A 15794-nucleotide genomic window follows, 5' to 3' on the forward strand; every position below is an offset into this window, starting at 1 on the left:
TCCGGATTTTACCTTGAAAGTGCTGGAGAACATAAAACTCATCGAAAGATTTTTGATCAGGGAGCTGACTGAGTCACATTACTTTTTAGAAATAAATATAGGGGCGCCTGAGTGGCTCAGTGGTTAAGCCTCTGCCTTCGGCTCAGGTCACGATCCTGGGGTGCTGGGATCGAGCCCCACATTGGGCTCCCTGCTCAGCAGGAAGCCTGCTTCTCCCTCTCCCACTCCCCCTGCTTGTGTTCCCTCTCTCGCTGCCTCTCTCTGTCAAATAAATAAACAAAATCTTAGAAAGAAAGAAAGAAAGCAAGAAATGTAGTGTGAGGGGTAGATTCAAATTCAGAGATACCAGGATGCTGTCTAAGTAGTCCAGGCTAGAGATGTCAAGGACAGTGGACATGGAGAGCAGGGGGTATATTGAAGAAATACTTAGGTTGTGGAGTTAACAGAACTTGATGTGAGGGATGAGGGAAGAAACTAAGTTGAGTGAATGAATGGTACATTCTATCAAAATAAAAGGCCTGCAGGAACTTTATATTCTGTGGTTTGAGACTTCCAAGCATCCTTCTTTGACCAAACTTCTGTTCAAAACTCACCAGTTTCTCTTAAGCTTGTAAATGCTCCATTTGGTATGAAATCACCATAGTCCATATGGGGAGAAGTGATTCTTCAGGCTGCACATGGTGGTGATTACCATGGTATTGCCCCATGGCACTTGGAAGTTTTGAAGCTCATTTCTTTATATTAAGGATAGTGAGTGGCAAGAACTGAGAATGTCTTGCTTGACCCTTGCCATATGAGGTTAATACATCACTGTTTTGTGAACAGGCTTGTTTCTGGTGCAGGTGACATCAAACTTACCAAAGATGGCAGTGTACTACTCCATGAGATGGTGAGCTGATGCTGCTGACTTTAATAAATCTTAATAAGCCTAGAACATAGTACAGATTGTATATCTTTAAACCAAGGCTGTCAGTTAAATACTGCAGTCATGAGTAATACTTGTTGGGTTAGACCTTAATAAAAGATGATTTTGATTGTTTTCAAATCTTTGTACAGTCCAAGTAATAGCTTAGACATACTTCCAAATTAGTTACATCTTTTAAAGACACTGAATTGTGTTCTTTGTAATATGAAAATATAAAAAAAATCCTTTGCAATTTTAATAAGTATATTCATCTTAGAGATGAAAGGATTTGATCTTATTTTGGAAATGTCATTGCATTCCAAAGCAAAGACTCTTAAAAATGTTCAAACCTCATTAGTTCTCAATTTAAAAAATTTGGTATTGACATTTATTAAGATAATAAGAATTTATGAACTTGTAGAATGAAGTTCATTTTTTAATTTTACTATTGGCCCTTAGGTTATCTTGTTTTCATTGGACTATTTTTTTTTTTTTTAATCTCATTTTCTCTTTTAATCTGTTGCTTACTTTTTCCAGCAAATTCAACACCCAACAGCTTCCCTGATAGCAAAAGTAGCAACAGCCCAGGATGACGTTACAGGAGATGGTACTACTTCCAATGTTCTAATTATTGGAGAGTTACTAAAACAAGCTGATCTTTACATTTCTGAGGTATTAGCATTTTACAGAATTCACATTCATGTGATACTTTATTTTGAATGGGGAATTGTTTTCACTAGTAAAATGGTTTAATTTTAGAGGGCAAAAGTAATTTTTATCAAGATACTTTTGGACAATTATAAATGGAAATAGTCATGAATTTTTTGCCAAAATACTGCCTTTCATTGGAATTATATCCCACTTTTTAAAATGAAATATTTAAGATATATGAGTAGGTAGAAAATTAGCCATCTACCCATGAATAATGGCCTAAAAAAGAAGATACCACTGATAAAGTTGAAACCAAATTATGCACCTTTAAAAAAAAATAACTGGAGAAAAATAATTGAAGGTTTTCACGTTATGAATTTACCTATCTTTCTAGTTTTATTTTCCTTATAAACCATCTACTCTAGTGAGACTCCTCCACTCTACTCACTACCTCTGAAATCACTACACCCATTTCTACCTCAGTGCCTTTGTTCAATCTGTATTCTTTTCTTGGCATTACTTATCTGTCTTCTCTGATTAAGTATTTGAATGTTTCCTTTCTTTCAAGGACCATTTCAGCAAAGCATTACTAGGTCAAAGTGCTAGAATTATTACTTCTTTGTGTTTCATTTAGTATTGGGAATTGTCTAGTAATTCAGTACCTGCAACGTACCTCATTTAGGTACTTTTGGCTGTAAGCAGTAGAAATTTGATTAAAAATCATTTAAACAATAAATTATCTCCCATGACAGAACATCCAAGGTTGGTTGATTAAAAAATTCTATTAGTCATCAAGTACCCTGGTTCTTTCTGTCTCTTAGCGCCTCCATTTACAGAGCTGTTTCATGATAAGGCTTATTTCCATCCTGATTATAAGACTGTCAGAAGAAATTAGGAATACCTGCTTCCTTTAGTAACACTCAGCAGAAGAGTGCGAGAGAGAACCATTTGCCCAATTATGGAATATAAGTCCTTCCTCTCTAATATGATTGGGACAACTTTGATCTGTGTCCATCCTAAATCAATAACAGGTTTTTGGGGAATTGACTTAATCTAATCAGTATCCACCCCTTGAGCTAGCTAGAGAGGGTAGCTTCCTCTGAAGACTGGAGGAAGAGATAACCTAAACAAAATTAGGGTTTTGTTATGGAGAAAAAAGTTTGGCAAGGGGGAAATGCTGACAGACACTGACATAATTATGGAACTGTGGCAGTACAGTGCTAGAGCTAGGCACAATACATGATAGAAACACTGAGGAGGGAGGGCTTTCCTAAACTAATCTGAATTAGGAAGCATTTTCTGGAGGAAGTAAGACCTGGGTTAAGTCTTCAGGATGAGAGGGAGTGAGCCAGATGAAAGAGGGGTAAGGAGAATGACCTTCCAGGCAGAAGGAACAACATGAGCAGAGGCACAGAGAAGAGAAGCAAGGTGGTATGTGTGTAAAGCTACAAGCATTTTGGTGTTGGCAAAGTTTAAAGTGATGTGGACAGGGGCGCCTGGGTGGCTCAGTCGGTCATTGGTCATTGGGCTCCCTGTTCAGTGGGGAGTCTGCTTCTCCCGCTTTCTCCGCCCCTCCCCCACACTCATGTGCGCTCTCTCTCAAATAAATAAATAAAATCTTAAAAAATAAAGTGATGTAGACAGTAATGAAAGCCTGGAGAAGTAGATGGGAGCCAGATCACAGAGGGCACGTAGTATGCTAACCAAGAAGAATGTTCATGTTAACATATTAATGACTGATACGGTCAGATTAACATTTTAAAAATTTGGGTGACAGTTTTAAGGGAGTCAAGACTGGGAGATCCTAGTAGTCCAGGTGAGAAGTTGTGAGATCCTAGACTGAGGTAATGTTTTGAAAATGGTTCATAACACAGGCTCTAGAGTCAGGCTTTGCAGGTTTAAATCCTGGCTCCACCTCTTAGTATACTGGTGATCTAAGGCAAATTACATTATCCCTATGAACCTCTATTTCCTCATTGTGAAACAGAAATAATAATACCCACTTCATAGTGTTGAGAGGATTGAATTAAATAATACATGTAAAGCCCTTTGGATTAGTACCTGGCTCAAATGCTCAATAAATGTTAACTTTAAAAAATTATTGTAGGACTGATATAAAAGAATGGAGGAGGGGAATAAATTAGACCTCGTTCAAGCTTTCAATAAGTTTATGTATTTTTTCCAGAATAAGCAATGCTATTTTTTAAAAAAATTATTTTGTTATAATGTCAGACCTAGAGAAAAGGTTCAGGAATATTCCAAAAAATAACATTTTTCTCTCAGATATATGCATATATATGGTGTGTGTATATATATATATATATATATATTTTTTTTTTTCTAAATGGTGTAAGTTGCAGACATGATTGTCTAAATATTTTAGTGTATACTTCTTTTTAATAAAGATTTTATTATTTGACAGAGAGCACAAGCATGGGGAGCAGCAGAGGGAGAGGGAGAAGCAGGCTTCCCACTGAGCAGGGAGCCTGACGTGGGGCTCAATCCCAGGACCCTGGGATCATGACCTGAGCTGAAGGCAGGTGGTCAACCGACTGAGCCACCCAGGCACCCCTAGTGTATATTTCTTAAAACCAGGATATTCTCTTATGTAATCACAGAATAGTGATAAAAAACAGGAAATTAATATTACCATTGACACAATGCAGTAGTATAACCTACAGATTTTATTCCAGTTTTATCATTTTTCCCAACAGTATCCTTTATAGCAGAAAAAAATCTAGGCTCATTCATTGCATTCAGTTGTCATATCCTTTTAGTCTCCTTTAAATTGGAATAATCTTGAGCTGTCATTTTGTGTTTTATGACATTGCTACTTTTAGAATATAGGCCAGTTATTTTGTAGAAAGTCCTCAATTTGGATTTGACTTTTTTATCGTAATTAGACTCAGGTTATGAACTTTTGGCACAAATACCATAGAAGTGCTTTAGTGTTCTTTTTTTTTTAAAGATTTTATTTATTTATTTGAGAGAGAGAATGAGATAGAGCATGAGAGGGTCAGAGGGAGAAGCAGACTCCCTGCCGAGCAGGGAGCCCGATGCGGGACTCGATCCCGGGACTCCAGGATCATGACCTGAGCCGAAGGCAGTCGCTTAACCAACTGAGCCACCCAGGCGCCCTGCTTTAGTGTTCTTAATGCATTGTATCAGGAGGCACATGATGCCTATTTGTCCCATTGCTGTGATGTTAACATTTGGTGAAGGTGGTGTCCGTCTGTGCTTTTCTCCAAATCAGTGCTGGTTCTTTTCCTCTGCATTAAAAGGAGTCTTTTCTTTTGTGCCCATTCAGAAGAGTACCACATGACAATGTGTCCTAATTTTTGGAAATAAAGAAGACTTTTGTAGTTTTTTGTACTGGACTTACAATTTTTCTGTAAGTTTGAGATTGTTTTAAATATGAAGCACTGATGGGATGCCTGGGTGGCTCAGTTGGTTAAGCATCTGCCTTTGGCTCAGGTCATGATCCCAGGGTCCTGGGATTGAGTCCCACATTGGGCTCCTTGCTCAACGGGGAGCCTGTGTCTCCCTCTGCTTGTGCTCTCTCGCTGTCTCTCTGACAAATAAGTAAAATAAAAATCTTTAAAAAAATAAATATGAAGCACTGAAAAATTACTTTTATAAATTATATACGTATACATATTTAGTGGCATTGATGTGGGTAATATTACTTTTTCTGGATATACCTGTTAATAGGAGAAGATGGTTACTTTTACTTTGGATGACTTACTTTATAATTTTTAGTTTTATGTTGATGTAATAGGGCCTGCATCCTAGAATAATAGCTGAGGGATTTGAAGCTGCAAAGATAAAAGCACTTGAAGTTTTGGAAGAAGTTAAAATTAACAAAGAGATGAAAAGAGAAATCCTCTTAGATGTGGCTAGAACATCTCTACAAACTAAAGTTCATGCTGAATTGGCTGATGTGTTAATAGAGGTATGTGACTAAACTTTTGCATTCAGAATGAGTATAGACTAATGCATGATGATATTTTTCTTTTTTCTATAAGATAATCAACCGCCACGTGGTTCTTTTGAACGTGAAATAAAATATGGAAGACAGACATTTATAGACTTACTTAGAGACTAGACTTGATTGGTCAGAACAATATGTGTAATTTTTTCAAAAGTGTCATATTAAACCTTCTTTTAAGTTACCATGAAAGTTAGGAGGGGCTTGGCTGCCTTTGGATCATCCCTTGTGGTTGCCATTGGGGTGACGTACTGGTCTCTTAAACTGGTCCAAATGGACGGAACACCTGAGTTGTTTCTGGTCGATTCCCCTTACCACTAGGAAAACCTACTTGGCAAATCAGATTAAGATCAGACAATTTCTTACTCAACAGAGTTCAAATAAAGACTGCAGTATTTTCTCCTGTTGGAGTACATGTATCAAGTGACCCAGAATCTTCATGTTATCTGGCTAGGCCCCCATTCTCTTTTGGAGTTCTAGAAACACTGATATTCTCATTATCCAGTGGTTTTTGTCATTATTCCCTATTAGGCTCCAAAACCAAATATCATGTTTTCTCAGATAAAGTTTTCTAAGGTATAGTTTTTTTGCTTTATTTATATTTTAGGATGGTTATACTGTAGCACTTAGTTTCTGTAATTAGTTGTTTTCATATTACTTTCTGAGATAAGCAATAGGATGTATTGTACCATGTTTCTCAAATTGTATATCCCTGGGGATATGTGGCAGAATAAGTGAGACATGTTTTTCTAGAGTGTCAATTTTACTTTGCAGTTTTGGGGAAAAACATTACTTTCACATTAAAACAAACATGTATATTATGGCATGATGTGGAAACTTTTCATGATAAAACACAAAACTTAAGAAATTTCATGTTGGTATAGCCAGCAAATTTTAGCTCTTAACTTACATTACATTTCCTTCTTTTCCATTAATGAGTTCTTCGGTGGAAAAGTTTGAGTAGTGTTGGTAGTAGAAAGAGTAGTAGCTTGGCATTCGAAGATAACTGAATTCTAGTCCTGGAGTTGGATGTTTTACCAACTGAGCCACCCAGGTGCCCCTAAGACTGTAACTTCTTAAACTTTTATTGGAGTTTACTTATCTGTAAAATGAAGGATTTGGGCCTGATGATCTCTGAAGTTCCTTTAGGTTCTAAGGTAGTCATTGGCATTGGTTATTACTGGTGTCCGTGACAAAGTGGCCCTTTTTTGGCCTTGCCCTGTATTTTGAGGCCTGAAGCCCTTTATCTGTTTAGTCTGGTGATTACTTGGGCCAGTGGTTTCTTTTAGTAGAACAATAATTCACTGTTCTCATTTGCTTCTCTTTCAGGCTGTTGTGGATTCTGTTTTGGCTGTTAGAAGACCAGGTTATCCTATTGATCTCTTCATGGTAGAAATCATGGAGATGAAGCATAAATCAGAAACAGATACAAAGTAAATTACATAAACTTTGATAATACATAGATTCTGGAATATTTGGTTTAGTTCAGATGTTTTTTCATTAATTTCCTTACTTTTATTCAACATCAGTCTATTAATTCAACATATATTAATTGAGGGCGCCTGGGTGGCTCAGTTGTTAAACGTCTGCCTTCTGCTCAGGTCATGATCCTGGGGTCCTGGGATCGAGCCCCGCATCGGGCTCCCTGCTCAGTGGGGAGGCCTGCTTCTCCCTCTCCCACTCGCCCTGCTTGTGTTCCCTCTCTCGCTGTGTCTCTCTCTGTCAAATAAACAAACAAACAAGCAAAACATATATTAGTTGAATACTTACCCGAGCCAGTCATGAAGAGTAAACAAAAACAATTTCTTTCTCCAAGAAGATTATTTTCTAGTTGAGGGAGGTAATAAATACATAAGTGCTAATAAAAGCTTGAAGAAGATAGAGTGACTATGTGAGAGCATGTGTCTGATTTTAGAATGTTCAGGGAAGGTCCTTGTTATAGGAAGCTAGAGAACTAAGGAGTATCTGAAGAAATAAGGGAGCTAGCCTTGTGCGTATCTGGGGGAAGAATGTTCGAAGCCAAGGAATAATGGTTGAAAAGGCCCTGAGGCACAAGTATGCTGGGGTGTTTGTGTGCCTGAAGCATAGGAAGAGGAAAAAGGAGTAGGACATGAAGTCGGAGAGGAAAGAAAGCCAGACAGTTGTCTGAATATGTATGTCCTCAGAGTTTGTAGCATCTTGTTGATTTTGGACTTAATGAATTTTAAACTTTCTATTATGGAAAATTCTAAACATATCTAAAAGTAGAGAGAAAAGAATAGTGAACTCCTATATACCTGTCACTCATCTTCATCAATTTTCAACATACGGCCTGTCTTATTTTTCCTTTTATTTCCCTTATATGCTCCTTTTTCCTCCCTCCTCCTTGCCCCAAACCTGGATTATTTTGAAGCCAATCCAGGTATCATTATTTCATTTGAAAATACTTTCTCATTTATTTTAATATATATGTGTGTGTTTGTGGGCATCTTTATTTACCTATTTCTTGAAGTTTTATTTGGTTTTTCTTAAATCTGCCATGGCACTTTTTATGGCGTCCTATTCCCTGCAGATCTTTATAAACCTGCCTTATATGTTTTTAAACATATAGTTCATATCTGATAATTACAATATTTGAAGTTTTGGCTTGTCTATTTCTGGTGTTTATTATATTTTGCTGGTTCTCTCTGTGTTTTGTTTCTATATGTGCCATTCATTGTGTTTGAAAAAAGTATTTGTAGAAATAATTTGAGACCTAGGATGAAGGTCCATTTTTGCACAGAGAATTTGAATTTGCTTCTGCAAGGAGCCAAGGGAATACTTTATTTTTTATTTTTTATTATTATTATTTTTAAGACTCTCCATGCCCAGCATGGAGCTCAATGTGGGGCTTGAACTCATGACCCTGAGATCAGGGCCTGAGCTGAGATTAAGAGTCCAGGCGCTTAGCCAACTGAGCCACCCAGGCACCCCAGGGAATACTTTAAATTAAATCCACAGCTTGAGGGCTTTTTGTTTGTTTGTTTGTTTTTAATATCCAGCTAATTCTTTTTTTTTCTAAAAATTTATTTATTTATTTTAGAGAGAGCACACATGTGAGTGGGGGGAGGGGAGGAGGGAGAGGGAGAGACAGAATCCTTAAGCAGACTCCCTGCTGAGTGTGGAGCCCGATGCAGGGCTCTATCCCAGGACCCTGAGATCAGGACCTGAGCTGAAATCAAGAGTCAGCTGCTTAACCAACTGAGCCACCCAGGCTCTCCTTTCCAGTTAATTCTGACTGCTGTTGGGTATAAGGGCTGATTGCTTCTAGTTCATCCTTCTGGTTTATACCCTGAGTATGTTCCCCTTTGGGGTTCCTACTTACTGGGAAAAGTGTCTCCTATTAGACCTTCTACCTTGGATGAGCCCCAAGCTTTTAATTCTGTCCCCTTCTCATTGTGAGGTTGTTGAAAACAAAGTTCAAATTTTCCTGAATTGTCTAATGACTTTAGGATAAGAGTACCTGCAGTTCTTTTCTTACCCCTTGGAGTTCATGTTTTCTTTACTGTTTTTAAGGTTGTTTTTTTGTTGGGCCTTTTTTTTTTTTTTTTTGAGAGAGAGAGAGAGAGTGTGTGTGTGTGTGTGTGTGTGCACACGAGCCAGTGGGGGTGGGGTGCAGAGGGAGAAGGAGAAAGATCTTAAGTAGGCTCCACGCCCAGCATGGAGCCTGATGCAGGACTCAATCTCAAAACCCTAAGATGATGACCTGAGCTGAAATCTTGAGTCGGATGCTTAACTGACTGAGCCACCCAGGTGCCCCAGGGTTTTTGTTTTTAACCCAGAATTCTTAGTTACTTTTGGTGGTAAGTTTGGTCCAAATTAGTCTGCCATTGCTGAAGGCAAAGCAGTTCTTGATTGATATTTGAAGGATCTCTCTGGTTGTTGTGGGGAGAATGCACTGTGGAGCAGGGCACATCCCAGTGCAAGGGCAGAAGCCGGAGGCCAGTCAGGAATCTGTTGTAATTCAGGTGAGGGATGAAAACAGTTTAGATCAGGGTATACTTAGAAGAAGGAGAAATAGGATCTATTGATGGTTCAACGTAGAATGTGACAGATAAAGAGGAAGGATGTCTCCTGGGTTTTTGCGTGGAGCAGCTGGAAAAGCAGAAGTCCCATTTCTTGGGATGGAAAAGACTGGGAGGAAAAGATTTGGGGAAATAAATCAAGAGTTTAGTTTGGGAAATGTTATGTTTTAGATGCCTATTAGGCATCCATGTGGAGATGCTGAGTCGGGAGTTGGAGAGGTGTGTCTGGAGTTTAGAACAGAGGTCTGATCTGGAAATATATTTGGGAGTTATCCGTGCATAGGTGACTTAAAGCCTGTGAGAGGTAATGAGATCATCTGGGAGGTGAATATAGATAGAAGAGAAAGTTTACTGTCCCTCTACCCCTCCTCCTGCTCGTGTTCTCTCGCTCACTCGCTCTCTCAAAATAAATAAAATCTTAAAAAAAAAAAAAGAGGATGTTTAAAGTTGAGCCCTGGAAACTCTGATGTTTAGAAATTGAGTAGACGAGGAGGATTTATCACAGGAGACTGAAGAGGAGTGGTCACTGGTAGGAGGAAAACCAGGAGAAGGTAGTGGCCCAGAAGCTAAGATAGGAAAATGTTTCAAAGGGAGAGTAATCAACTATGTCATATGCTGCTGAAACTTTGAACAAGTTGTGGATTGAAAATTGACCATTAGATATGGAAAGCATTTAATGTTTTTGGTGGCTTTAATGAGAACTGATTCAATAAAGGAGTGGGTATGAAAGTCAGACTGAAGGTGGGCTTCAGAGAGAAGGGTTAGGGAAGAAGTGAGGATGCAAGCTTACACCACTCCAAGGTTAGCAGAGAAATGGGGCAGTTGCTAGAAAGGAGTATGGGAAGGGACTTGAAGGAGAAGCATTCTTTGTTTTAAAGATGGGAATTATCATGGCAAGTCTGTTTCCTGACGAGAATGTTCCTGGAGGCAGGAGGAATTGATGGCAGTAGGGGGATGGGGGCAATGCTGGAGCAGAGAGGAGAAATGGAGTAGAGTACACACATGCAGAGGAGCATGGACAGTGCATTCATAGGAATAGAGGTTTAGGTTCAAGTGCAGGTGGATTGGTGGAGGTAGTGATGGGACAGTGTTTGTATTTTCTCAAAGCAGCAAGGTCATTTGCTGAGAGCGAGAGAGGGAAAGAGTGGAGACTTGAAGAGTGATGAATATTGAACATATCATTAGCTTGTTTCTTCCTAAATATCTTCATTTTCAGTTAGAAGTTGGAGTGATTAGATTAAATTTTGTAGTTAGATTAAAATTTTGAAAACTTCCTTATAATCATGTTTATTTAAAAAATCATTTCTTTACTTTAATGTAGAACAAATCCTGGCTATAAAAGATTCATAAGTAGAAATACCATTCCCTAATTGGATATAAATGAAGTTTTAAATGTTATAAAAATATTTACTCTTGAAAGAAAATTTGGAAAACAGGAAAAAAGCCTCTCCCACCCCCAAATTATCTGTATTCCTACTGCCCAAGCATAACTTTACTCTAGGTTCCTTTCATTTTTTTCTTGTTAATACCAAGGTGCTTATTTTTTAAAAGAATAGTTATAATCATGCTTTATAGGTAGTTTGTTGTTCTGTGTTTATCAGCTACCTCTGTAAATAATTTTCCCTGTCATTATATAGTTTTCATGACCACCAAATAGTTGGGTCATTTATTTGCTTTACAATGCCCTATTGTTAGACATTTAGGTTAACAGTTTTTGGTTGTTCCATATAATTATTTTGAACAAATGTTCCTAAGAAACTCATTGTGTGCCTACCTTTCATTACTTGACCAGCTGTGTCATGTGTTTGAGCCACATAATTTAGAGAATAATTCTGGGTTGACTTTTCATTGTGACTTCAATGAAATTGCATTGAAGTAGATTTTCTTTTCCAATTTTACTAATTATCTGTTAGGCTTAAAGTTGGTGCAAGGAAACAATGTGTGTCCGATCTGTTAACATTTTAAGAATACAATCCTTATTTTATAATAAATTTAGAGTGTATATTCCAAGTAAGAAACATTACATATTTTTAATAGATTGATCAGAGGATTAGTTTTGGATCATGGTGCACGTCATCCAGATATGAAGAAGCGAGTGGAAGATGCATTTATCCTTACTTGCAATGTGTCACTAGAATATGAAAAAACGTATGTGGCAGTTACTCTTTGTAAATTTTGAAATTATATTTTCTAAAAGTGTTTTTAATTTTAATTGATTTCGAGAAAGAGAGGTGGGGGAAGGGCAGAGAGAGAGAAAGAGAGAGAGAGAGAGGGAATGAATCTTAAGCACGCACAGGGCTCTATCTCATGACCCTGAGATCATGATCTGAGCCAAAATTAAGGGTGGGACGCTTAACCAACTAAGCCACCCAGGTGCTCCCTAAAAGTGTTTTTTAATCTCTTTCTTCCCTCCCAAATGTTTAGTGTAAACTCCTACCTTTCCCTCCTTTTTCTTCTCTCTTTACTAGCTTGTTTTTATTAATCTTTCAGAGAGGTGAGCTCTGGTTTCTTTTATAAGACTGCTGAAGAGAAAGAGAAATTGGTAAAAGCTGAAAGAAAATTTATTGAAGATAGAGTACAAAAAATAATAGACCTGAAAGACAGAGTCTGTGCTCAGTCCAATAAAGGATTTGTTGTCATTAATCAAAAGGTGAGAAAGAAAGTTCAGATTTTAACTATTTGTAAATGTTTTTCAGCATTTCTTGCAGTGTGGTCTGTGGATTCCTAGGAGTCCTAAAGACCATTTCAGGGAGTCTTTGAGGTTAGAATTATTTTCATAATCATAATAATGCCTTTGACATTGTGTCCACATTTGCAATGATCATGCGAAAGTAGTGCTAGGTAAAGCTGCTGATAACCTCAGTACAAATCAAAGCAGTAATGCCAAACTGTACTATTAGTCATTATATTCTTTATTGCCACACTATCACACACTTGCAGTTTAAAAAAAAAGGCAGTTTCATTTGAAAATATCTTTTTTTTTTTTTTTAAGATTTTATTTATTTATTTGAGAGAGAGAGAATGAGAGAGAGCACATGCGAGGGGGGAGGGTCAGAGGGAGAAGCAGACTCCCTGCCGAGCAGGGAGCCCGATGCGGGACTCGATCCAGGGACTCCAGGATCATCACCTGAGCCGAAGGCAGTGGCTTAACCAACTGAGCCACCCAGGCGCCCCCTCTTTTTTTTTTAAAGATTTATTTATTTGAGAGAGAGTGTGCATGTGAACGGGGGGAGGGGCAGAGGGAGAGGGAGAATCCCAAGTAGGCTGGCTACCGAGTGTGGAGCCCGACATGGGGCTCAATCCCATGACCATGAGATCATGACCTGAGCTGAAATCAAGAGTCAGACGCCCAACTGACTGAGCCACCCAGGCAACCCCCTCACTGGAGAATATCTTGAAGTGGTAAAACTTATTAATTAAATTTTGATTAAATATGCATCCTTTTATAATGCTGTGTGACAGAGTGTGAAATCTGCATATCAAAATATGGTTGTCTTGGGGGCATCTGGGTAGCTCAGTTTGTTAAGCGTCCCACTCTTGTTTTTGGCTCAGATCATGATCTCATGGTTGTGAGATCGAGCCCCATGTCAGGCTCTGTGCTGAGCTGAACATGGAGTCTGCTTGGGATTCTCTCTTTCCTCTCCCTCTGCCCACCCCAGTGCCCACCCCCCCGGCCCCCATGCACCGCCCCCCAGCTCATGATCACTCAAAAAAATTTTTTTTAAATATGGTTGTTTTGAGGGAAAATTCTTGTATAATTGAGCTGCAAACTGAACTAGCCACTTTTTTCATGAACTGCCATTTTTACTTTGAAGAATAACTGGCAGGGGCGCCTGGCTGGCTCAGTCAGTAGAGCATGTAACTCTTGATCTTGGGGTTGTGGGTGCAAGCCCCATTTTGGGCAAAGTGATTACTTTAAAAAAAAAGAAGAATAACTGACAGAAAATTATTTAGACATGGGTATTTGGCAGGCTTTTCTCAAAAAGGAAGGAGTGGTTCTGTCACTTCCAAGGAAAACAACTGACAGTATTTGTTGCCAATAAATTTGAGCTTTCAAGCCAAAATTAAAATTTTGGAAAACTTGTATCTGCTGCTGTGAACTTGACCACTTTCTAATGCTTAAGGGACTTTTCTGATAATATTAGTGGTGATATTAGCAAATGTGATATTTTTGATATTGTATACCCATGAAATGTATCAACATTTGGAAGCTCTGCTTAACATAGTGAACCACTGTTTTCTAAATGACTAAAAAAATGTATGATTTAACAAAGTCATGCATGGGTAAATATACATTCAAAGTGTAAGATAGGCAAATGGATTTTAATATGAAAGAGTATGAAAAGTTTATTGATAGGTTCTATATTTCACATTGACACTAACCTTTAAGAAACTATCATTTATTCAGTTTTGATATAGTATCAAAGAAGAATATCCACATTTATCTGAAAATACTATTAAACTATTCATCCATTTTCCAATACATATTTGTTTGAGTCCAAGTTTTAATATACTTTAACCCAAACAACATATCACACCAAATTGAATGCAGAAGCAGGTATGAGAATCTAGATGTCTTCTATTAAGACAGACATTAAAAAGATATCAGAAATGTGAAACAGTACCATTACTTTAAGCTATACATTTTTTTGTTTAGGAAGGTATAGTAAATTTTCACTTAAAAGATATTATTTAAGGGGGCGCCTGGGTGGCTCAGTCGTTAAGCGTCTGCCTTCGGTTCAGGTCATGATCCCAGGGTCCTGGGATGGAGCCCCGCATTGGGCTTCTTGCTCCGCGGGAAGCCTGCTTCTCCCTGTCCCACTCCCCCTGCTTGTGTTCCCTCTCTTGCTGTGTCTCTCTATGTCAAATAAATAAATCTTAAAAAAAAAAGATGTTATTTATGTTAACATAAAATGGGTTTATTATTTTGAATGGATTAATATTTTAAAAATTTCTCAATTTTAATTTATAATATGACAAATATTATAGATACAGGTCAGATAAACAAAAGCTTTTTTGGGTTCTTAATAATTTTTAAGAATGTAAAGCAGTGCTGAGATCAGAAAGTTTGAGAACTACTGGCTTAAGATGTGCTTATAACTTTTATGCTAATTTGATTTTAGGGAATTGATCCATTTTCCTTAGATGCTCTTGCAAAACATGGCATAGTAGCTCTTCGCAGAGCAAAAAGAAGAAATATGGAAAGGTGAGCTTGCCGATTATTATGTATCCTGTTTTTTTAACAGATTAAATTGAAATGATCCCATGGTATTCCTTTTAGCTTATATGTAAACATTGTTGAGCAAAATAGCATACAGATTCCAAATGTTGTTTTTAATTTCAATAAATAATGGAAGTATCAAAAATCAAGACTGTTAACCTACCTCAGAACTTTGTTGAAGTACAAAGAAGGTTTTTATCTTAAAACATTTTTTTTAAAGGATGAATGGGCAGAGCACTGAGGATTTTTTTTTTTAAGATTTTATTTATTTATTTGAGAGAGAGAGAGCATGAGCAGTGGGGAGGGGCAGAGGGAGAAGCAGACTCCCCACTGAGCAGGGAGCCCTATATGGGACTCAATCCCAGGACCTGGGATCATGACCTGAACTGAAGGCAGCCACTTAACCGACTGAGCCACCCAGGTGCCCCTTCTTAAAACAGATTTTAAAAACAATACAACACAGGGCGCCTAGGTGGCTCAGTCGGTTAAGCGACTGCCTTCAGCTCAGGTCATGATCCCGGAGTCCCTGGATTAGGTCCCGCATCTGGCTCCCTGCTCAGTGGGGAGTCTGCTTCTCCCTCTGACCCTCTCTCCTCTCATGCTCTCTCTCACTCTCTCTCTCTCTCAAATAAAAAACAAAACAAAACAAAAAAAACAATACAACACAGCGACAATGCAGTCTTCTATGTTAGATATCTTTTCCCCTTTAAGAAATTAAGTCTTTAAAGACATCCAAATGGCCAACAGACACATGAAAAAGTGTTCAATATCGCTCGGCATCAGGGAAATCCAAATCAAAACCTCAATGAGATACCACCTCACACCAGTCAGAATAGCTAAAATTAACAAGTCAGGAAATGACAGATGTTGGCGGGGATGCGGAGAAAGGGGAACCCTCCTCCACTGTTGGTGGGAATGCAAGCTGGTGCAGCCACTCTGGAAAACAGTATGGAGGTTCCTCAAAAAGTTGAAAATAGAGCTACCATA

At 38.2% G+C, this 15794-nt stretch overlaps 1 protein-coding gene across 2 annotated transcripts in view; it reads left to right on the forward strand.

The window, feature by feature from the left end:
• The window catches only part of CCT6B (chaperonin containing TCP1 subunit 6B), a 33564-nt gene that overhangs the window by 1165 nt on the left and 16605 nt on the right, over positions 1-15794 (forward strand). Inside the window, exons 2-8 of one of the 2 annotated variants that reach the window (XM_032429206.1) lie at positions 826-889; positions 1442-1576; positions 5334-5507; positions 6873-6976; positions 11624-11734; positions 12077-12236; positions 14710-14792. In XM_032429206.1, the coding sequence (XP_032285097.1) occupies positions 826-889; positions 1442-1576; positions 5334-5507; positions 6873-6976; positions 11624-11734; positions 12077-12236; positions 14710-14792 (831 nt within the window). The remainder of the gene's footprint in view (positions 1-825; positions 890-1441; positions 1577-5333; positions 5508-6872; positions 6977-11623; positions 11735-12076; positions 12237-14709; positions 14793-15794) is intronic. The other variant, XM_032429205.1, reaches the window with a different exon arrangement.

This window comes from Phoca vitulina, unplaced genomic scaffold (assembly GCF_004348235.1).
Source record: "Phoca vitulina isolate PV1807 unplaced genomic scaffold, GSC_HSeal_1.0 scaffold40, whole genome shotgun sequence".
NCBI lineage: Eukaryota > Metazoa > Chordata > Mammalia > Carnivora > Phocidae > Phoca > Phoca vitulina.